Source organism: Protomyctophum bolini (genome assembly GCF_963924005.1).
Source record: "Protomyctophum bolini genome assembly, chromosome: 18".
In the NCBI taxonomy this organism is placed as follows: domain Eukaryota; kingdom Metazoa; phylum Chordata; class Actinopteri; order Myctophiformes; family Myctophidae; genus Protomyctophum; species Protomyctophum bolini.
This window is the reverse complement of record NC_137879.1, coordinates 22,457,831-22,480,720: the sequence shown is the minus strand read 5'-3', so window position 1 is coordinate 22,480,720 and position 22,890 is coordinate 22,457,831. Positions and strand designations below refer to the sequence as shown.

The 22,890-nt window shown below is 48.8% G+C and overlaps 1 protein-coding gene across 2 annotated transcripts in view; it reads left to right on the top strand.

The window, feature by feature from the left end:
* ankfn1b (ankyrin repeat and fibronectin type III domain containing 1b) overlaps nt 1–22,890 on the top strand; it is a 230,052-nt gene that overhangs the window by 188,619 nt on the left and 18,543 nt on the right. The window contains exons 9-15 of one of the 2 annotated variants that reach the window (XM_080788869.1): nt 6,053–6,325; nt 7,504–7,608; nt 8,172–8,269; nt 10,932–11,022; nt 15,544–15,651; nt 21,763–21,862; nt 22,499–22,631. In XM_080788869.1, the coding sequence (XP_080644995.1) occupies nt 6,053–6,325; nt 7,504–7,608; nt 8,172–8,269; nt 10,932–11,022; nt 15,544–15,651; nt 21,763–21,862; nt 22,499–22,631 (908 nt within the window). Of the gene's footprint in view, nt 1–6,052; nt 6,326–7,494; nt 7,609–8,171; nt 8,270–10,931; nt 11,023–15,543; nt 15,652–21,762; nt 21,863–22,498; nt 22,632–22,890 lie in introns of both variants that reach the window. The other variant, XM_080788868.1, reaches the window with a different exon arrangement.

Genomic DNA, 22,890 nt, shown 5'->3' with positions numbered 1-22,890 from the left:
GCACAACAATAACGTTGTTCCCTCCACACACTGACAAAGCACACACGCCCGCACATTTTTCTGTTGTTTGCTGGCAGTGAAAATGCATTAAGGGCGATGAAGGGGTGGTAATTCTGATGCGATATTAGTCATCTTCATAAGCAGTTTTCGCTGCCTGTGATCTGCTGAGCCCTCACTCCCCTTCTTCTGTTAATGATTAGAACTCGCCAGCGAGGCTCCTACACTGTTTGTGCTTCTGCACGCATGCTGTACTGTGCTGCGCGCGCATGTGTGTGTGTGTGTGTGTGTGTGTGTGTGTGTGTGTGTGTGTGTGTGTGTGTGCGTGTGTGTGTGTGCGCACACACACACACACACACACTTTTCTAGGCCAGACGTCATATAAAGGTATCACTAAATTGGAAACACTCGAATGGAAAGTGGTGTTTACTGAAGTTAGCTCTTTGATAGCTCCCCCCTCTCTCCTTCTCTCTCTCTCTCTCTCTGGAGCCTAAATAACACTTGAGAGAGTCAAGTGTGTGTGTGTGTGTGTGTGTGTGTGTGTGTGTGTGTGTGTGTGTGTGTGTGTGTGTGCGCGTGTGCATGTGCATGTGCATACACTGTAAGTTCAGAGACAGGCGGAGGAATAAAGGGCGAGAGAACAACAGAGAGCGAGGAAAGCATCTTTATAAGCACAATCTAATCAAACTGCATCTGAGGAGAATTGAGATCAAAGCCGCTGTCGAGTTCTCTCTGGCCTTTGAAAGGATTGATTGTGATTCCTATTGATCCTGCCACGGCAGACTTCATAAGGGTCCAGAGACAGACAGACACCACGCTGTAAAATCTGTCAGTTTAATGCTCCTCGCACGCTGGGAGACCTTTCGTTTTGGGCCATATTTCACGTCCATTTTAGCTGTTGTTTGTGTCAAGGCTACATCATTTAGCTGTTGTTTGTGTCAAGGCTACATCATTTAGCTGTTGTTTGTGTCAAGGCTACATCATTTAGCTGTTGTTTTTGTCAAGGCTACATCATTTAGCTGTTGTTTGTGTCAAGGCTACATCAATCCACACAAAAAGTTTATATTATGCGGCGATGAAGCGATGCAATTTTTATTCGAGCCGATTGTGTTTTTTCGCCCACGATGCACCAACCTGTATGAATGATGCATATAGACTCAATAATATGAATATTGATGCAGCATACTAAAGTTTTTTATTCCTCATGCCTCTGGTGTATAACAAGTTTAACTGCATATCAAAAAATCGACACATCTAACATCTTAGAAGTCCTTTGGAAAATTGCAGGTACACAGACAAGATTTTGTTTTACATAAGGATACCATCATACATCATGTTAATCTTTACCCCAAACTTTAACCATGCGAACCCTAGGTTAACCCATTTTGGCCTAACGTTGAAAAATGTTCGCTCTGAAAGAATATTCAAAGATTTGTGCTGCATTTTTACGATTTTTCAAACATAGCAGACCTACAGACCTATGAGCTTGTAGATCTGCTATTTTTCAATAGCTAAAGTATAACATAATGCTTAGTTAAAACACCAAAAGGGGTTCCCGTACAGAATGGCTTAAGTTAAAACAAATGACTCAAGTGAAAGGAGAACAATAATTAATGACAGGCCCGTCTGAATTCAAAGAGAGGCTGACGGCTACTAAAGAGACGCTTAGTAAAGCTGCACAATCAAACACCCGGGCAGACATTTGGACACGGAGCTTTAAACGTGCTGTCAACAGTGGAATCTAACGCTCAACAGTGGAATCTCCGACGAACAAACACAGACCCCACAGACTAAACACAGACACACACCAACCCCAAACACTCCCAAAGAAAGACCACAGCCACCAAGGAAGAGCTCCGCCGATGCCGGTGTCCTCGAAGCGCCCTGAAACGTCTTACGTTGCATTTCAAGTCACTTATAGCCTAATGCTCCGATTAAACCCTTTCAGACCCGGAGGCCCATTCTGCAAATGTCTTCTAAATCCTAATAGTTTTCTGAAAAACTATAATACAGTATATCAGTGGTTCTCACACTTTTTCCATGTCAACGACCCCATAATATGCGCTTGGCTGCTGACCCCCATCTCAAAATATGCTGTTCCAGGGACCCCCAGGAGCAAATTTACAAGATTCTTCAAAAATAGCTGGTGTATGATAAAGGGGGAGGGGTTAAGGGAGGGGATGATATTGTGATGTCACTACTGTTTATCACTGTCATTTCGATAGGGCCTTTTGACTTTCAGCTTTTAGGAAGAAACCAAAAATACACAGGGAAGACTTACAAAATAAACATTAAATTCTCTTTATTGTTAATGGCATTTAATGTTTGTGTTAGGGACAATATGACGTAGATTTTCCCTTCATTGTCAATGGCGTTTTTAAAACAATTTACAATTTACAACAAACATTGAACTAAAAACAAACATCAAACCTTATAGGAGGGGCTCTAGGGGCGCTAGTCTGTGGTATACACATTCTGTGTGTACCACGGAATGTGATGATTTAATTGGCTGAGCATGGAATGTGTTGATGTATGATGATAAGAGCGCCCCTCACTTCACACAAGGGTGATTTTTTCTAATCTAGTTTGATTTTCTCAGTGATGCAGCGGCAGCCAGTCAGGATGATCTCAGTCGTGCATGAAGTGAATCATATTGAGGGTATCTATGTTGAGAGCAGAGAATACAGAGGGACTTACGATGAAGTCCCTCTGTGTACGTCATCTATGCTCTCAATGTAGATGAGTTGTTTCTTGGGGTGAAGCACTTGATTTCTTAGGTTCTCATCCTGTGGGCCATGAGGATATTGCAAGTGGCCCCCCAAATAGTTGACAAAACACGAAGATTGTTCTTATATTATAACTTTCATATTCTTTTCATATATTATTTGAAAAGTGAGTTTTCATTGTGATATACTGCTAAATAATAACTTCCATTCATCCAAGTCACGGGGAACACAATCAATCGGCCGCAAACAGATTTTCAAGTGGGCTCTGATCCAGAAAAGGTTGAGAACCAGCGATTTATTCTCCATGTGGGCTTATTTTTCTAAGGACCACCACCACTGCCGTGTGTCTCTGCCTGAGCTGAGCTAGACCTATCACACTGCTTTTCAACAGACGTATGCATGCTCTGTAGAGGTGGCAAATTATAGTCTTCAATATGCACCCCGTCAAAGCATCCGTGCCTGTGGCTCTGTGACTCGGGAGAGTCAGGTAATTTAATAGGTTGTTTGTGGTGTTAAAATAGGTTCAAAATACAAATTGGGTTTTGCAGGCGAAGCAGTTTACGACACCAGTGTGAATCACGCTTGTGTATGTTCCCACCATTATGGGTTCCCTTATAACCACACACATGACCCATACTCAAAACACCCTCTCTCTCTCTCTCGCTCTCTCTCTCCCGCTCTCCCGCTCTCCCTTTCATTGCCCCATTTTTTGTCATTTTCTTCCTTTAGTGATGTCACCTCTAACGAGGGACTGCACAGTTAAATTAAGTTTATTGAGGAATTTGCCTGAGCTCTATGACAAACAAAGTCATTAAAGAGATTGGCCTGTTAAAACGCAGAGTCATGGAGGGAAAACGGTTCCTCGCGGTAACACAAGCGGAGACGCGTGCGTTGTTCAAGTGAGCGCTCAGTGAAAAACATCTATTCCTCCCTTTGGCCAAGAAATAAAGAACAAATCTTAGCTTATATTTTGTTTACCAAAGGAACCAACAATGTTTCCTTGGACTGCTTTCAACCACACATAATGAAGTCCTTAGTGTTCAATTTAACAAATGGAACCAAATGGACTCGTACGGGTCTTTACTGTGAAGCTGTTCTCTGGGTGATGCTATTGACACACATGCTACTGTACAAGCAGGACCTAGTCAGAGTTGTTGTAACAGTCTATTTTGACTCTTTCATACCAGCAAGATATAAAGCATATTTAGTATAGGGTATAGGCTATATAACAGTAATGCACTGCTTCTCAATGTGTGGTCCAACTGTCCGAGGACCCCAAGGGTCCATGAGGGGGTTCCTAGGGATACCCAAAAAGACCTTCTGGTCTGGAACAGCTAATACACGTAACTTAACTTAAGTATAGCATTTAAGTGCAGTCAATCATTGGTAAGTGTCCATGGTATAAGCGGGATAACCTTACCGCATGGCATATCATTGCTCTCGGGCAGAATCCCAGAAGTTCTTTTCAGGAATTGGAAAAAAGAACGTGTGTTCCATTCCATCAGTGTAGTTATTATTTAGTCCTTCTTTTTTTTTTCTTTTTACACTTTTCATTGGTGTAATATAAAACCCACAGACAGACTTAAGCACATTCACTTTCTAAATGTTTCAAAAGTAGCAAAAATAGCCGATGCGACCCGTTGTGAGCTTGTAGATCAGACCCGTTGTGAGCTTGTAGATCAGACCCGTTGTGAGCTTGTCGATCAGACCCGTTGTGAGCTTGTAGATCAGACCCGTTGTGAGCTTGTAGATCAGACCCGTATTTTTCTGCTACTCCTGAATGACGAAGTAGTTTTTTCTTTCTTTTATGGAAAACAGAAAATGGGAAATATGGACATACAAGGTTTCTTACCAGCGAAGCTGTCATTGTTGTCTGAACAGCATCACCAGAACAACAGAGTGTCTACTAGCAGCCACAGTGTCTTGAAACTCGCTCAACCACCAAGATGACCGTGTAAACTTTCAATTCGGCCCATAAAAGGGAGGAAGACCATTTGCAGTAAGGATAGAAATTGCAGCAACGTGGGTTTTCCATGACAGCATGATACACATGGTGTGATTTCTTTACAAGGACACACTTCACCACAATGACCTTCTGCAAACAGCTGCCCATGCTGCTGTGTTTGCTCACTGTAAACAGCTGCCCATGCTGCTGTGTTTGCTCACTGTATACAGCTGCCCATGCTGCTGTGTTTGCTCACTGTATACAGCTGCCCATGCTGCTGTGTTTGCTCACTGTATACAGCTGCCCATGCTGCTGTGTTTGCTCACTGTAAACAGCTGCCCATGCTGCTGTGTTTGCTCACTGCAAACAGCTGCCCATGCTGCTGTGTTTGCTCACTGTAAACAGCTGCCCATGCTGCTGTGTTTTCTCACTGTAAACAGCTGCCCATGCTGCTGTGTTTGCTCACTGTAAACAGCTGCCCATGCTGCTGTGTTTGCTCACTGTAAACAGCTGCCCATGCTGCTGTGTTTGCTCAATGCTCACTGTATACAGCTGCCCATGCTGCTGTGTTTGCTCACTGTAAACAGCTGCCCATGCTGCTGTGTTTGCTCACTGTAAACAGCTGCCCATGCTGCTGTGTTTGCTCACTGTAAACAGCTGCCCATGCTGCTGTGTTTGCTCACTGCAAACAGCTGCCCATGCTGCTGTGTTGGCGCGCTATACATACAGGCTAATTCCTGGCCTGCACTGTATCAACCTCATTCATTTATCCATTTGTATCTCAAACAGTGTCTAAATACTGTATGTATACTCAAGTAGTACTGTACATATGTACACATAAAATAAGGAATCTTTACTTTACTGGAGTATTTTAAAATGTCAGTACTTTTTACTTCTACTCCACTACATCTCAGACGCAAATATTGTACCTTTACTCCACTACAATTCTTTGAAAACTTTAGTTACTTGTAGATTTATTTATTTATTATTCTTATTAAACATGCATTAACAACTTCAGCCCTATATATACTTATAATAGCAGATCTAGCGTGTAGATCTGCTATTTTCAAAAGATTTTCGTAATTTTGAAAACTTGTGAAATGAGATATTCTAATAATGAGGTAATGAGTACTTTTACCTTTGGAGTTACATGAACCACGTGACCCACGCTGTTTCTGCCCCCTCGTTGACGCAACTCTCCATTAGAAGGCTCTGCTCACAAAGTGCCGCCACATCTCGGAGGCCATCTTGAAAACGCATATCATCCTAGTTATTTAGCATGCCCGAGAATCCACTGAAAAACCTTGTGTATACATTTTTGGTGTGATTTATTTGCATCTCTCTCTCTCTCTCTCTGACTCTCTCTCCCCTTCATGTCGGCTAGTCGTCAGTCTGGAAGGCCGTGCGGTACACCTGGCCACCCTGGTACGCGAGGCGGAGCAGCGGGTGGGCGAGCTACAGGCCCAGGTGCAGAGTGAGGGTCCCGCGGGCGAGAGAGAGGGCTCGGAGCACAGCGAGAGGCAGCTGAAGGAGGGCTCGGACGACAGCGAGAGGCAGCTGAAGAGAGAGGGCCCGGACCACAGCGAGAGGCAGCTGAAGGCCTGGGAGTGGAGACACCGGCTCTTCAGACGAATGCAGACAGGCTTCGAGCACGCCAGTAAGTCCTCCTGCATGGCGCGCTCCGCTTTCAGCACTTGCGCACACTTATCGTGTGATGTATGTTAGTATAGTAGGGTATTAATTATTATTTATTCATATTATTTAGGTGGTTGTGTGTGTGTGTGTGTGTGTGTGTGTGTGTGTGTGTGTGTGTGTGTGTGTGTGTGTGTGTGTGTGTGTGTGTGTGTGTGTGTGTGTGTGTGTGTGTGTGTGTGTGTGTGTGTGTGTGTGTGTGTGTGTGTGTGTGTGTGTGTGTGTGTGTGTGTGTGTGCGTGCGTGCGTGCGTGGCTGTAGATCATGTGCTGAAGTGCAGCCTGGCACTCTGATCGTTCCCGGGTTGTCGTTGTGATTTAATTTTTTTTTCTCCTGTGGCATTCTGTCTGGGCTGAACTGTTAATGGCTTCCATGTTGGCACGCCTGGGACATGGCTCTGTGCTCGCGCACGTGTATGTGCACACGCGTATGTGCACACGCACGCGCGTAACACACTCTTTAACCGTTTTACAGGCGTTTCTTGACACGCGTGGTGGCAGGGTAGACAGCCCCCCCCCCTTCCCCCATGCTCCTCCCATCCACTGGAATCAGTCTGGACTTTGATGCAGAAAAGACCTTTTTCTCCTTTATTATTATTCCACATACTCATGCTATTTTATGGGCAACTTTGTCTTATTGGCCTTTTTCTCAGGCTTCCAGATACAGTAGTGGCATTCCTCAGATCTGTGTGTTAAAAACAGCAGATGGAGATTTCTTTCTTTTTTTTTTATGTCACATTATTATAACAGCTTACGCCCCTACCCGTACAGTTACAACTGTACTTGGACCACTTTTTTCCGTCCACAAAATTTCCTCTCACCACATTTTTATTTATTTTCTTGCCGAATGTTCCCCCGTCCCCCCAGAATGTGTGAAAAATACATTATGAATTTGAGGTCTCGAATGCAATAATTGTGAAACAGCCGATCTTCAAGCTCGCAACACAAGAACGAGTGTGAATATCATTCTGTGCAGTGTGTACCATATCTGACTGTCTGTCTGTCTGTCTGTCTGTCTGTCTGTCTGTCTGTCTGTCTGTCTGTCTGTCTGTCTGTCTGTCTGTCTGTCTGTCTGTCTGTCTGTCTGTCTGTCTGTCTGTCTGTCTGTCTGTCTGTCTGTCTGTCTCACCCCTAGACCCTCCAGACGTCCCCAGTGCTGTCTGTCTGTCTGTCAGCAGCAGCACCAGTCTCAGGCTGGACTTCCAGGAGCCTCTCAGTGTCAACTCTGCTGTCGTCACCAAGTACAAAGGTTCCTTCATTCACATGAAGACAATACACAACACGTTTAGTTAGCATCATTTGTTAAAAGCTGCAATCCATAACAATCAATTAACTAATCTCTTTATACGGATTGCCAATGGGCAAGTCCAAATCTCAATTTGCCAATTTTTATGTATATTTGGTTAAAACTAAATGGTTTATTTAGTTTATTTATTCAAATTAAGAATTCTTACCTACATTATAATGGCCAGGTTGAAAGTATCCCATGGACTGCAGTTTTGGCATTTTTCATATGAAACTCTTTGGTCCTGTCGAAGGTGTAGCTGGTTTATGACTTTTGATTGTGTGTGTGTGTGTGTGTGTGTGTGTGTGTGTGTGTGTGTGTGTGTGTGTGTGTGTGTGTGTGTGTGTGTGTGTGTGTGTGTGTGTGTGTGTGTGTGTGTGTGTGTGTGTGTGTGTGTGTGTGTGTGTGTGTGTGTGTGTGTGTGTGTGTGTGTGTGTGTGTGTGTGTGTGTGTGTGTGTGTGTGTGTGTGTGTGTGTGTGTGTGTGTGTGTGTGTGTGTGTGTGTGTGTGTGTGTGTGTGCGTCCAGTGGCTTGGAGCTACTCTCCATGCTTCAGTGTGTTGCTGGGGGAGATGCTTGTGGAAGACACCACGCTGCTACAGTGCAACATCACTGGACTCTCGTCTGTAAGTCATTCAGCGCTATGAATATTATTGAAGTGAATATGCACCCGATCCCCCTGGTTTATTAAAAATATGTATTTAGGCACAAATAAATACATTGCTACATTGCACGCTTCCCATAGTGCATTAGTGCACTCTCACAAAGTCGAACCATTCTCCATGACAGTATTGTCCCCTTGAACCGAGCCTTGCCTTTTAGAAGGTCGCTGTCCTCGCTTCACAAAACCTCAATTCAATTTCCTCTGCTCCATCTCAATACCTCACCACTGAAAGATACAACCATACCGTCATGCTTTGAAACGTTGCTTTACGAGTGGGAAAGCAACACACGACACTCTGAACCCCACAGCTTCTGGTCTTTAATTGATAGAAGAAAAATAAAAAACACAACATTTAGAAGGCCACTTCCCCACATGAATGCCGTAGACATTACTTGCACATGTGCAGGAGACATTCTGCTGCCATGTCATTCAAATACATTTCCGCGAACCACGCTTTCTTTATGCCGTGCAAATCGAGTTGCCCTCAACGCAGCTCCCAACCAGCCACCATCAACCCCAACAGGGTGGTCGTAAAGAGACTTATGGGCCTGCTAAAGAAGCACAATTGCAAAACACAGTTTAATGGTGTATCGAGTCACGGCTCCGATGCATCATTCCAAACGGCGGCAACAGTTGCGAAACAGTCAGAGACGCCGCGGCGGTGTTAAAAGGAGCAGCTTGGCAGCCTATGCACCCTGATTTATGTTTGGCGTTTTTTTAAACGGGGCGCTGCACAGACAGACGGACGCTCCGCCGTTTGTTTGTTATTGTGTGGGAGCGGAGACCTCTCCCCCCGCGAGGACCCCTATTGTTACACGGAGGAGCACCCCCGTCACATGACAGGGGTCAAGGCAGGGTCAGGAGGTGTCAGCAGCTGCTTTGATTGATCTGACTGAGAAAGAAGAGACAGAGGACTGCTGTCTGCACACATACTGCTGTCTGCACACACACTGCTGTCTGCACACATACTGCTGTCTGCACACACACTGCTGTCTGCACACACTGCTGTCTGCACACACTGCTGTCTGCACACACACTGCTGTCTGCACACACACTGCTGTCTGCACACATACTGCTGTCTGCACACACTGCTGTCTGCACACACACTGCTGTCTGCACACACACTGCTGTCTGCACACATACTGCTGTCTGCACACACACTGCTGTCTGCACACACTGCTGTCTGCACACATACTGCTGTCTGCACACACACTGCTGTCTGCACACACTGCTGTCTGCACACACACTGCTGTCTGCACACACTGCTGTCTGCACACACTGCTGTCTGCACACACTGCTGTCTGCACACACACTGCTGTCTGCACAGACACTGCTGTCTGCACACACACTGCTGTCTGCACACACTGCTGTCTGCACACACACTGCTGTCTGCACACACTGCTGTCTGCACACACTGCTGTCTGCGCACACACACTGCTATCTGCACACACACTGCTGTCTGCACACGCACTGCTGTCTGCACACGCACTGCTGTCTGCACACACACACACACTGCTGTCTGCACACACAGCTGTCTGCACACACTGCTGTCTGCACACACACTGCTGTCTGCACACACACTGCTGTCTGCACACACACTGCTGTCTGCACACACACTGTGGTCTGCACACACTGCTGTCTGCACACACTGCTGTCTGCACACACACTGCTGTCTGCACACACACTGCTGTCTGCACACACAGCTGTCTGCACACACTGCTGTCTGCACACACACTGCTGTCTGCACACACAGCTGTCTGCACACACTGCTGTCTGCACACACACTGCTGTCTGCACACACACTGCTGTCTGCACACACACACTGCTGTCTGCACACGCACTTCTGTCTGCACACACACTGCTGTCTGCACACACACACTGCTGTCTGCACACGCACTGCTGTCTGCACACAGGGCACACAGAGTCCGGCACACATTACAGGCATTCACGCACACATGCGTGCACACACACACACACACACACACACACACACACACACACACACACACACACACACACACACAGACCAGCGAGCACAGACATGCACTCACGCACTTGCACACACGCAAACACACTCTTACATACATAAGTATGTACAGTACATACATACATACATCCCTTTACTGCTATACTTGTGAGGACTTTTTTTTTAATAATTAAAATATTTTTGGGCCTTTATTTTTGGGCCTTTATTGACTGACAGGAGATGGGGAGAGAGAGATGGGGAGTGACATGCAGCAAAGGTCGTCGGGATCGGGGGGGGTCGAAGCGGTGGAACCCGTGACACGCCGACAGGCGGCATTAGTAGCCTAGGTGCATTAGTAGCCGAGGTGCCCATTAGTAGCCGAGGTGCCCAGACGTCTACGCCAGCCGTCCGTGCTCTTGACGTTTGACTTATGTCCGTTGAGTACAGTACCTTTCGTGACTCCATTACATGCCTATAACGTTTATCTTCACCCTAAACCTTAATAATAAGGCAGACACTTGAAAAAGGACCAGTGAAATGTCCTCACCACGCGTGTCCTTGTGAGGGCTTTAGTATAGTACACACAGTGTTGTTGCATGCTACCATATAATCCTTAATGTTACCTTATCTACAGTATCGTGTGTCTCGTCTGTTCCAGGGGACCTACTACTATGTACAGGTGTCAGCCTACAACATGAAGGGCTGGGGGCCCCCGCTCGCCTCCACCCCTGTCTGCGCAGCACCCTCAAGTAAGTCTCCACTGTAATGTCTGTCTGTCTGTCTGTCTTTTTTTTTTTTTTTTTCTTTAAATTTTTATCCCACGATTTTGTAACCCAGTTTTTCTTTTCACCCAGTGCCAATCTATCTATTTATCTAAGTAATCCTGGGCGCTACACTTCCTCTGCCAACCTGGGGGGCAGCGGACTGACCTCATGCCTCCTTCTATGCATGAGGAGTCCAAGCTGCTTCTTTTCACCTGACAGAGGGGAATTTCCGACCAGTTCCTTTCCCCTCCATCAGGCTGGCCAGGGGGAGGTAGTTTTAGAGACCTGTCTGTCTGTCTGTCTGTCTGTCTGTCTGTCTGTCTGTCTGTCTGTCTGCCTGCCTGCCTGCCTGCCTGCCTGCCTGCCTGCCTGCCTGCCTGCCTGCCTGCCTGCCTGCCTGCCTGCCTGCCTGCCTGCCTGCCTGCCTGCCTGCCTGCCTGCCTGCCTGCCTGCCTGCCTGCCTGCCTGCCTGCCTGCCTGCCTGCCTGCCTGCCTGCCTGCCTGCCTGCCTGCCTGCCTGCCTGCCTGCCTGCCTGCCTGCCTGCCTGCCTGCCTGCCTGCCTGCCTGCCTGCCTGCCTGCCTGCCTGCCTGCCTGCCTGCCTGCCTGCCTGCCTGCCTGCCTGCCTGCCTGCCTGCCTGCCTGCCTGCCTGCCTGCCTGCCTGCCTGCCTGCCTGCCTGCCTGCCTGCCTGCCTGCCTGCCTGCCTGCCTGCCTGCCTGCCTGCCTGCCTGCCTGCCTGCCTGCCTGCCTGCCTGCCTGCCTGCCTGCCTGCCTGCCTGCCTGCCTGCCTGCCTGCCTGCCTGCCTGCCTGCCTGCCTGCCTGCCTGCCTGCCTGCCTGCCTGCCTGCCTGCCTGCCTGCCTGCCTGCCTGCCTGCCTGCCTGCCTGCCTGCCTGCCTGCCTGCCTGCCTGCCTGCCTGCCTGCCTGCCTGCCTGCCTGCCTGCCTGCCTGCCTGCCTGCCTGCCTGCCTGCCTGCCTGCCTGCCTGCCTGCCTGCCTGCCTGCCTGCCTGCCTGCCTGCCTGCCTGCCTGCCTGCCTGCCTGCCTGCCTGCCTGCCTGCCTGCCTGCCTGCCTGCCTGCCTGCCTGCCTGCCTGCCTGCCTGCCTGCCTGCCTGCCTGCCTGCCTGCCTGCCTGCCTGCCTGCCTGCCTGCCTGCCTGCCTGCCTGCCTGCCTGCCTGCCTGCCTGCCTGCCTGCCTGCCTGCCTGCCTGCCTGCCTGCCTGCCTGCCTGCCTGCCTGCCTGCCTGCCTGCCTGCCTGCCTGCCTGCCTGCCTGCCTGCCTGCCTGCCTGCCTGCCTGCCTGCCTGCCTGCCTGCCTGCCTGCCTGCCTGCCTGCCTGCCTGCCTGCCTGCCTGCCTGCCTGCCTGCCTGCCTGCCTGCCTGCCTGCCTGCCTGCCTGCCTGCCTGCCTGCCTGCCTGCCTGCCTGCCTGCCTGCCTGCCTGCCTGCCTGCCTGCCTGCCTGCCTGCCTGCCTGCCTGCCTGCCTGTTCCATTCACATATGGGGTGGGGGGTAGTGGTATTTGTAACGTCACTCCACATACCAGCATCACCAGGTTTGACAGTCCTTGGCTCCAGACAGTCCTCCTTGGCCAACGGGCTCCGTGTGTTCCCCCCCTGTCCAGACATCAGTGCGTGTTTGTGCACGACGTGCGCGCAAGTGTGTGTGTGTGTGTGTGTGTGTGTGTAGGCAATGCCTTGAAGTGATGATTACGACGTAACTGGCCTGAGCTCAGCCAAGAAGTCAACGGTGAACTCATCCACAGGAACAACAGCTGAGATGTTGACTGGCTGCATTCCTCACTTTCCTGTCTGTCTGTCTGTCTGTCTGTCTGTCTGTCTGTCTGTCTGTGTCTGTGTCTGTGTCTGTGTGTGTGTGTGTGTGTGTGTGTGTAGAAACGTAACAGTCATATATACAGAAGGGTTGAGTCCTTGCTGCCATTCAGACAGAGGGGAGAGCAGGGTTCCCTGGGCCAGTCCAATGGAGCATGAGTTTGGAAAGCTAACCCTAACCTAACCCAAGTGTGTAGAAAACCAAACCTTATCCTAACCCTAACCTAACCCAAGTGTGTAGAAAACCAAACCTTATCCGAACCCTAACCTAACCCAAGTGCGTAGAAAACCAAACCTTATCCTAACCCTAACCTAACCCAAGTGCGTAGAAAACCAAACCTTATCCTAACCCAAGTGTGTAGAAAACCAAACCTTATCCTAACCCTAACCTACCCCAAGTGTGTAGAAAACCAAACCTTATCCTAACCCAAGTGCGTCATCAGCTGTTGACGCTGAGGTTTCCCAAACGATGTGACGTGTTAACAGTGTGGCTTGAGCCCAGAGAGAAACATTTTTGTTTTAGTTTTATTTCTGTGAAACTTGAAAAACACTTTGGACACCTTTGTGTCGATACCCACCTATATGTATTGCAGGGAGACTGGCACATCTGGGAGGCACATGACACATGTTGGCCCTCATCAGCACACCGTGTTTTTCTGCAATCGTGTGCACACATGTGCATGTGCGCACGCACGCACACAGACGCACACACACGCACGCACACACACACACACACACACACACACACACACACACACACACACACACACACACACACACACACACACAGGCCCATATACGTGTGGGCTTTCCCTCTCTTTCTGTTTTTTCTGAACCTCCTACACCTTCTCCTCCTCTCTCTCTCTCTCTCTCTCCCTCTCCCTCTCTCTCCCTCTCTCTCTCCCTCTCCCTCTCTCTCTCTCTCTCTCTCTCTCTATCTCTCTCCCCCCCTCTCTCTCCCTCTCCCTCTCCCTCTCTATCTCTCTCCCCCTCTCTCCCTCTCTCTCTCTCCCTCTCCTTCTCTATCTCTCTCCCCCTCTCTCCCTCTCTCTCTCTCTCTCTCCCTCTCTCTCTGAGCTAATTTGGATGTTGCGTGTTTGTGTTTTCCATTTGGGCCTACCAGCCACTGGAAATATTTGCATGTCTGTGCCTTCAGCCGCGCGGCGTGGGCCCCAACAGTGGGGGCCTTATATCGGGCCGCGGACGCCCATTAAAGGGCCCGCTTGTCCTGTCGGGACAGGCACCTTTTTCCGGGAATAGAGCTCACCGTGTTTCGTGGCCCCCCCGGGCCCTCCCTCCCTGATGGGGGGTGGGTGGGGATGGGGGGAAAGGCCCTCCCTCCCTGATGGGGGGTGGGTGGGGATGGGGGGAAAGGCCCTCCCTCCCTGATGGGGGGTGGGTGGGGATGGGAGGAAAGGAGAGGTGGGGGGGATAACCGAGACCAGCAGGCTTATCACCCCACACATCGTCCGCTTAGCTAGCTAACGTGCTAGCCTACACAGAGGTCAATGAGAGAGAGAGGGAGAGGGAGGGAGAGAGAGAGAGAGAGAGAGGGAAAGAGAGAGAGAGAGAGAGAGAGGGAGAGAGAGAGGGGGAGAGAGAGAGAGAGAGAGAGGGAGAGAGGGGACGAGAGAGGGAGGGAGGGGGCGAGAGAGAGGACGAGAGAGGACAGCAGGAAGAGAAAGAAGAGTACACGGTTAATTGAACTCTGAGAGTGTTAGAGTGGACCTGCAACACTGAGGCCTTTGCTATCATGGCTGTTTCTGACTGTCTGCCATTTATGAGAATCTGTGAACTTACGTGCAAACTATATAGAGTCAGAGTGACGTGCAGAGAGAGAGAGAGAGAGAAGCTGTACTTAATGTATTCTGACTCTTTGTGGCAGAAGGCGGGTGAATAAGGCGTGTGGCGTGTCACACTCCCGCTCTCTCAGTTGCTTAGCCAGCCACACGGCGTGTGTGTGCGCGTGCGTGCGGGTGTGCGTGTGTGCGTGTGTGTGTGTGTGCACTGAGAGCTCTTGAGTCCAGCTCTGTGCCAGCCAGTAGTGGTGTTGCTCAGTGGGTCTGTCTGTCTGTCAGCCAACCACAGCTTTCTCACACTGGGGTGGGTGCTGTCCTCCTATGGTACACACTACCTGGACCTGTTTCAGCTTTAGGCTATCTCACACTGCCTCACACACATGCACACGCGCACACACACACACACACACACACGCACGCGCACGCACGCACGCACGCACGCACGCACGCACGCACGCACGCACGCACGCACACACACACACACACACACACACACACACACACACACACACACACACACACACACACACACACACACACACACACACACACACACACACACACACACACACACACACACACACACATTCAACCTCCACTGACTGGTATCCCCCTTGTTAAAGAGGAGAGATAATGTACACTCATATTCCAGTGTTTGAGAGGCTGGCCCGTTCCGTTCGTATTGGTGAATGTGTGTTAGCTCCCCAAACACACCCGCAGGAGGTGTAAGATCTGTGTTGTCAAACGTTTTTAAAAGATCAAATGTTCGGAATGTGTGGCTTCTTAGATTGAATGATGAACAGGATTGAATCATCATACATTATCCTATGAATTGCATTCTGAACAACATGGTATTTCTTATCTGGTGTCTGCAGGTTGGAGGGAGGTGGATGGCCGCACACCGCGTCAGAGGGGCCAGACAGAAGTCCTTGACCAGCTGCTTGGACAAATCAAAGAGGCTCACCGCCACTGTGTTTGCCATGGTACCAACTCTCATTTAACACCCCATAGCTCCGTTCCCCTCTTGGTCTAAAGTAGAGATGTCCTGATACTGTATGTATCGCTATCTGTACATTTGTCATATGGGGTCATATCAGTATCGGCGAGCATGCCAGTCTAACCACCGATCCGACACAGGGGTTGACACTATAGCAGGTAAATCAAATGTTTCGAGTTGCCCAAACGGCAAGTGCACATATGAGTGAGGAGTCATTGTTACGAAACGGTTCAAGTCTAGGGGTTTTACTGCCCGTAACATATATGAAAGAACAACACGGCTCATAAAAGAGTATTTGGTTTAATACTCAAATCAGAATAAGTTACAACGTGGCTTAGTGCATGACAAAATGGTGGACAGAATTATGGAATGACTTACATGACTGATGAACAAACGACACAACCTAACACACAGACAAATGGAACTACAACTAAACCTGACATGATACACATAAGCAGTCGGCTGGAGGGAAGGCCACACGCTGGAGTGCTCCCCCACCACACGCAGCAGTGTTCCCACCCCGAAGTCCAGACAGAGAGTGAGCTTTATAGTCCAGGAAGCAAGGCCTGAGCTGCCACAGGACCAATCCAAGGGCTGATCAGGCTCCAAGCCAGGCCCTCCTCAGGACGGCAACACATTAGGGACAACAATGCTCAGCACCTGCAGGGGACAGAAGCAACAACCAGTACCAGGCAACATAATAGGCGCTCCTCCTATAACCTATGTAGTCCTGCTAAACAAGCCTACTAATAAATATATATATAGATATGATAGCATCAGCTCTATATATATTTATCATCATTAATCAAACATAATCAAAACAGCCAACAGCTGTCACAGTCATAAACACAACACAAGATATATATAGCTAGCTAGCTATAAACACAACTTTGGTATCGGTATTCAGCATCGGTACGGCTAACACAGAAATGATGGTATCGGGATTGGATCTGGAACGAAAAAAGTGTATCAGGACATCTCTAGTCTAAATTGTATGGTGCATACAATTCCAATATGTGTCTACATTTTGTCACTGTTGGGTGGAAACCTTGTATGTTCTAACCACTACTTTTTAGGGAAAAGGAATCGTTGTAGTAGTAGTAGTAGTAGTAGTAGGTCATAAAATCCACCGGCACACTTAAATATGGAGATATGGAGATACAAGTTTTGCAGCTTAGCTTGCGAAAGGAACCAATGATGGAACCTGAACCATGAGTTCACACTTTGTGTTATCTTCTACCAGAAAATGACATTGTCTATCGTTCCCTTTTTGTGGGGTTTAATGATGACTTGGAAGCATAGACTGTAAAAAATATGGACAAAGCGTTCCGCGGGTCTAACATGAACGTAAAATGAAGCCTGTCAGTCCTTGCAATGGAAGTCGCCATCTTCTAGATCCGTTTGGGCCCAGACAACGAGGCGGGACTTCTCCCCTTCTTCTTCGTTGGTTTTTATTTTGACTCGAGTGGGTGGGGGATCCCGTTCATAGACTGTAACGGTAGCCACGCCCCTCAGAACATGCACGACTTTATGGTCATGGACCATAATTTTCCAAAAAGAATATTATGACATTAGAAATGAGACTTTAAACTAGTGACTGGAAGCAAAAAGTATTCATGTTTATTAAGGTAATACAGTCTAGGTGAAGTTGGGCCCAAATACATGGACTTCTATGGGGCTATGGGTTTTTTTTGAGCCCAATGACAGCGCCACAACTTTCATTTCCTTAGTGGCTTCACAGAATATCTGTCTGACTGCCCCCCTGCTTGGAAGACCATAAAATGCATAGTGTATTTGTTGTACTGTATTTTATACTGTAACGTGAGCACAGTGTGTGTTTTGAGGGTTGTACTGAAAACGGGCACTTGCAAAACGCAGAATGTGGACTTAAACCATATTTATTGAGCGGATTGAGTGCTTCAGGTGCAGGTGTAACACGTCTCTGCGAATACAGCGTTTTCGACTTGACTTGACTTTACAAACCAAGGCGCGACAAGTTGTACTTGGGGAGTGGGAGGAGGGGTGCGCTGCACCCTAAAAACAGCATTGGGGAGTGGGAGGAGGGGTGCGCTGCACCCTAAAAACAGCATTGGGGAGTGGGAGGAGGGGTGCGCTGCACCCTAAAAACAGCATTGGGGAGTGGGAGGAGGGGTGCGCTGCACCCTAAAAACAGCATTGGGGAGTGGGAGGAGGGGTGCGCTGCACCCTAAAAACAGCATTGGGGAGTGGGAGGAGGGGTGCGCTGCACCCTAAAAACAGCATTGGGGAGTGGGAGGAGGGGTGCGCTGCACCCTAAAAACAGCATGCCACCCTGAAAAGAATCCCCCCCTGTGTCTGGACACCGCCGTGCCCCCCGATACCCGCCGTCCCCGCCCCTCCCCCGGTGTTTCTTTCCATGACTCAGCTGCTCCTCCGGCTGAATACTTCTCACTCTGACAAAATGCAGATGGACTTTGCTCACACTCAAGCTGTTTATATCCCCAAACACTACTGGTTGTAAGCCGGGGGCCCCCGTAAAGTGTCAAAACCTGTTCGCGTTGACGCTTTTACATGGCCGGCGGAGAGGGGCGGCTTCACAATGGTGAGCCAGTGATTCTGCTGCGTGTGTGTGTATGTGTGTGTGTGTGTGTGTGTGTGTATGTGTGCGTGTCTCTCTCTCTCTCTCTCTCTCTCTCTCTCTCTCTCTCCCTCTCTCTCTCTCAGTCTCTCTATCTCACTGTCTCTCTCTTGTCTTGTGTGTGCTCACACACACAACAAACGCGTGGTGTTCTCTTACTATTGTGCAGTGTGCCCCATAGCCAGTATTAGGGCCTCTTGGTGAAAGTGAGAGTGTGCGTGCGTGTGTGCGTGCGTGCGTGTGTTGGGGGGTGGGGGGGGGTTACACGAGACGCAATATAATAGTCAGCATTGAGTGGCTCCTGGCGTTCCAGCCGGCGACTGGCTGAGCCCAGGAGTTCAGGCACGGTAGTGGAGGTGGAGAGGAGGTGGGGGTGGGGGTGGTGGAGGTGGAGTGTCCTGGGGTCATGTTTGTTGTTCCTGTTAGAGACCAGGCCTGGGCTGGAGTCGGGAGAGACCATAAATTAACACTGACTGACTGACTGACTGACTACTGCTGCCCCGCCCCCGAGGCTGTCGCACTCACATGCAGAATGATATATACGCAGACAGGACACACACACACACACACACACACACACACACACACACACACACACGTATGCATGAAAACTGTATGTACTTAATGCATGCACACATGCCCGCACACACCCTAGTCCATGACCCCCACCTCTTTCTCACTTTCACTCTTGCTCATGCTCTCTCACTCACACACAGACAGACACACACACATGTACCCCCCCCTCCTCACCCCCTCTTCTCCAAACACTATTAATTAAACTGTGAAAGGGGCCTTGACTAACACAGGCAGCCCAGCGGACGGCCGTACCTGTCTGTCTTACTCAGTGTCAACCAGTGGGAGTGAGGCCAGCAGAGAGCCGGGGCTAAACCCAACAGCCTGCCCAACCGAGCTACCGACTGCCCAACCGAGCTACCGACTGCCCAACTGACCTACCGACTGCCCAACTGACCTACCGACTGCCCAACCGACCTACCGACTGCCCAACTGACCTACCGACTGGCCAACTGACCTACCGACTGGCCAACTGACCTACCGACTGCCCAACTGACCTACCGACTGCCCAACTGACCTACCGACTGCCCAACTGACCTACCGACTGCCCAACTGACCTACCGACTGCCCAACCGACCTACCGACTGCCCAACCGATCTACCGACTGCCCAACTGACCTACCGACTGCCCAACTGACCTACCGACTGCCCAACCGACCTACCGACTGCCCAACTGACCTACCGACTGCCCAACCGACCTACCGACTGCCCAACCGACCTACCGACTGCCCAACTGACCTACCGTCTGCCCAACCGATCTACCGACTGCCCAACTGACCTACCGACTGCCCAACCGACCTACCGACTGCCCAACCGACCTACCGACTGCCCAACTGACCTACCGACTGCCCAACTGACCTACCGACTGCCCAACCGACCAACCGACTGCCCAACTGACTGTTTGTGCTTGTTGAGCTCAGCGGTTCTCAACCACTGTGAGTCGGGCCCCGGCTGACTTTTAAGACTATTTTAATACCTCAAAGAAAAAATAAATAAAGGGAACTAAGAAATAAGACCATTACTGCATCAAAAGTAATCAACAAACGTTCGAATTGGCCAAATAATATAAGAAAGAGGAAAAGCTTGTAGATGTCCTATTTTCACAACATTTCTCTGTGGAACTGAGTCAAACCAAAATGTAATGCCTCAACTCCTACAAGGGTGAGGGGTCCTCCGTTCAAATGTCATTATTGCTGGTTTAGCTCCATTTATACTTAGCCAACTCACAAGCACACAACATGTCACATTTGTGAACTTGTAGGTCTGCGATTTTCGCGAGTGCGCGACGCGTGCACATCATGCGTCACATAAAATTAGGCATTTCTCTCTGCTCGTTCTTTTCGGGCTCTGAATGGACGGATTTATTGAGTGTAAGTGGCCTGGGGCATAGAGGGAGATCACCTGGTGGGGGAGAGGTTGACCATGAGGGTTTGTGAGAATGTGAGTGAGTGCGTGCGTATGCGTATGCGTATGTGTATGCGTGTGCGTGTGAGTGTGCGTGTGCGTGCATGTGCGTGTGTGTGCGCTCGTGTGTGATTGTGTGCGTATGTGCATGTGTGTGTGTGCGTTGGGGGGTAAGGGTTAGGGTTAGTCATGCTTTCTAATGAGTTCAGACCTACGCTATCTTACATACAGGGATATGCAAGCTCACACCCATACGTACATACAGACAGACTGACATGGGCACACACAGATATACACATGGGCACACACACACAAACACACACACACACACACACACACACACACACACACACACATACACCCCCATCCCCCCTTTCCTCCAACCCCTTCCAAGCCCACTAAAAATAAACATGTCCCCACAGAGTTAACTGACCTCCCTGTCAGTGAGAGAGGCAAAGGGTTAACACACAAATATGCATGCATGCACGCACGCATGCACGCACGCGCGCAAGCACACGTACACACACACGCGTTACGACAGCTTCTTGGCTCCACTAGTATGGCGTTGGCTCTGACATGCCATGCACCAACGACTGTAGCAGGTAAACACACAGGCACACACACACACGCACACACACACACACACACACACACACACGCACACACACACACACATGTACACACACACGCGCAGTTAGTGCCCCTGTGGGACTTGAAAGCTTTGGTCTCCCTCAGGACCCATAGTCTGCAGTTGTCAGCCAGCGTGACTGTCAACTGTTGCCACGCCACTGGAGCACATGAAATGTCCAAAAACATTCCACCCCGGCCATGTTGTTGGCCGTGTCAGGTTTGTTGTCATTAAGGTAAACCGCCTGTCATTGAAGGAGATGTTTCTACACTTTGTCAGAGCGGAGGTGTTTATTGGTCTACCCACGCAATGGGAGGCGGATGAGAAGTCTCCATATAACTGTGGGTAGACAAAAAAGAAAAGTATAAAGTTGAGAGACCTTTTTCTTTTTTTGTAATTCCCTCCCTTTTGGAATGAGTGCGCGGTTCTCCCGAGTGTCCTGGAATCCGCTGTTCAAAACGAACACGCAGAGAATTGTCATTTGAATAATCATTATCTCATGAACCACTTTCAACTGACATCCCTATTTTGGGCATGTCATTACCATTATATCAAAGCATAATTAATTACACGCACATCGAAAATGGGTGCTAGACCAAAAAATTGCCTGCACTCCCAACTTTATATGATTAATAGTCACTTAATTTGAAAATATCACCATAAAACAAACATTTGGATCTGCTTCGGGTCAGTTTAAAATGAGTTTTGAGCTTGTAGTTATTTGGGGCAAACGTTTTGCAACTGCAAATTACATGCCCAGAAGCTATAGCGTTCACGTAGTTATAGACAGTTCGATAATTAGTATTGGTTTTATATCCATGAATGATAATTCATTTGTTGAATGACTTCTTCTGTCTCTCTCTTCTGTCCACCCAGAACATTGCAAAGCCCCTCCAAATGTCAGGAAGCACTCCGTGTCCAAAAGTCTGCGACATCTCTTCCAGACGACCACCAAATTTGTCAAGAGTTTGAAAAAGTAAATGCTTCTTTTTTCTTTCTTTTTTACCTGCTTGTGTGTATGAAGAATGATTTGGCAGAAAACAGATTTACTCAAACGTCTCACATTGTAATATACCTTCATGTTCATTTGGTGTAATTACTTTGTGATATATTTAATGTGCATCTTGAGTGTTTCATTACAATCTATATTTGTAACATGGTTTGCACAAAACATATGTCAGAAATATCACTTGTCTGTCTGTCAAAAGTAACTCAATGGTATTATTGATTAGCACAAGCTCACAACTGTGAACTAGGGATTTCACTTCTAGTGATTTTTACTAGTTGACTATAGTTACCTAGTTTACTTGTTTAACTACCTATTATGTAAAAAAAGAAAACGCTTTATTTATTTATTGTTCTTATCAACTAGTCAACTAGTACCAACAAGGTCAACTAGTGGATTTACTAGTCGACTAGTTGAATAGTCGACTAGTTGCTTAAAGCCCTAAGCTTGTGCTAATGCTAGTGCTTGGCGAAGAGATTTGATGTAGACGGAAGAAAGCGGTCAAAGTACATGTGCTTATGTGTTCATGTGTGTGTTATCACCCTGCAGGGGACTGTACGTGAAGCCCAGGGTTTATGTGTTCATGTGTGTGTTATCACCCTGCAGGGGACTCTACGTGACTTCCATTCTCTACAGAGACGACAACGTGCTGGTGACTCCAGAAGACCAGATTCCCATCGTAGAGGTGGAGGACTCCTACTCCAGCTCCCTCATGCAGGACTTCCTTTGGTTCACTAAGGTAGACAGACGACGGGGGAGAACAGTGTAGGCCGTAGGCTTTCACCACATCAACTCTAGCCTCGGTACACAGGCTTTTATTTCCATTCGCATTCGGCTCAAAGATAAAAGCCTGGGGAAACGCATTCAAATTTGGTGACGTCAGTATTCTCTGCTGTTTTCTACTGGCGAGGGGAGAGGAGGAGAGGGAGGGGGCAGGCGCTCAGATCTGTGAACCAATAGGATCCACCGCTTTTTCCGTTCCGGCAATCCGCCCCTCT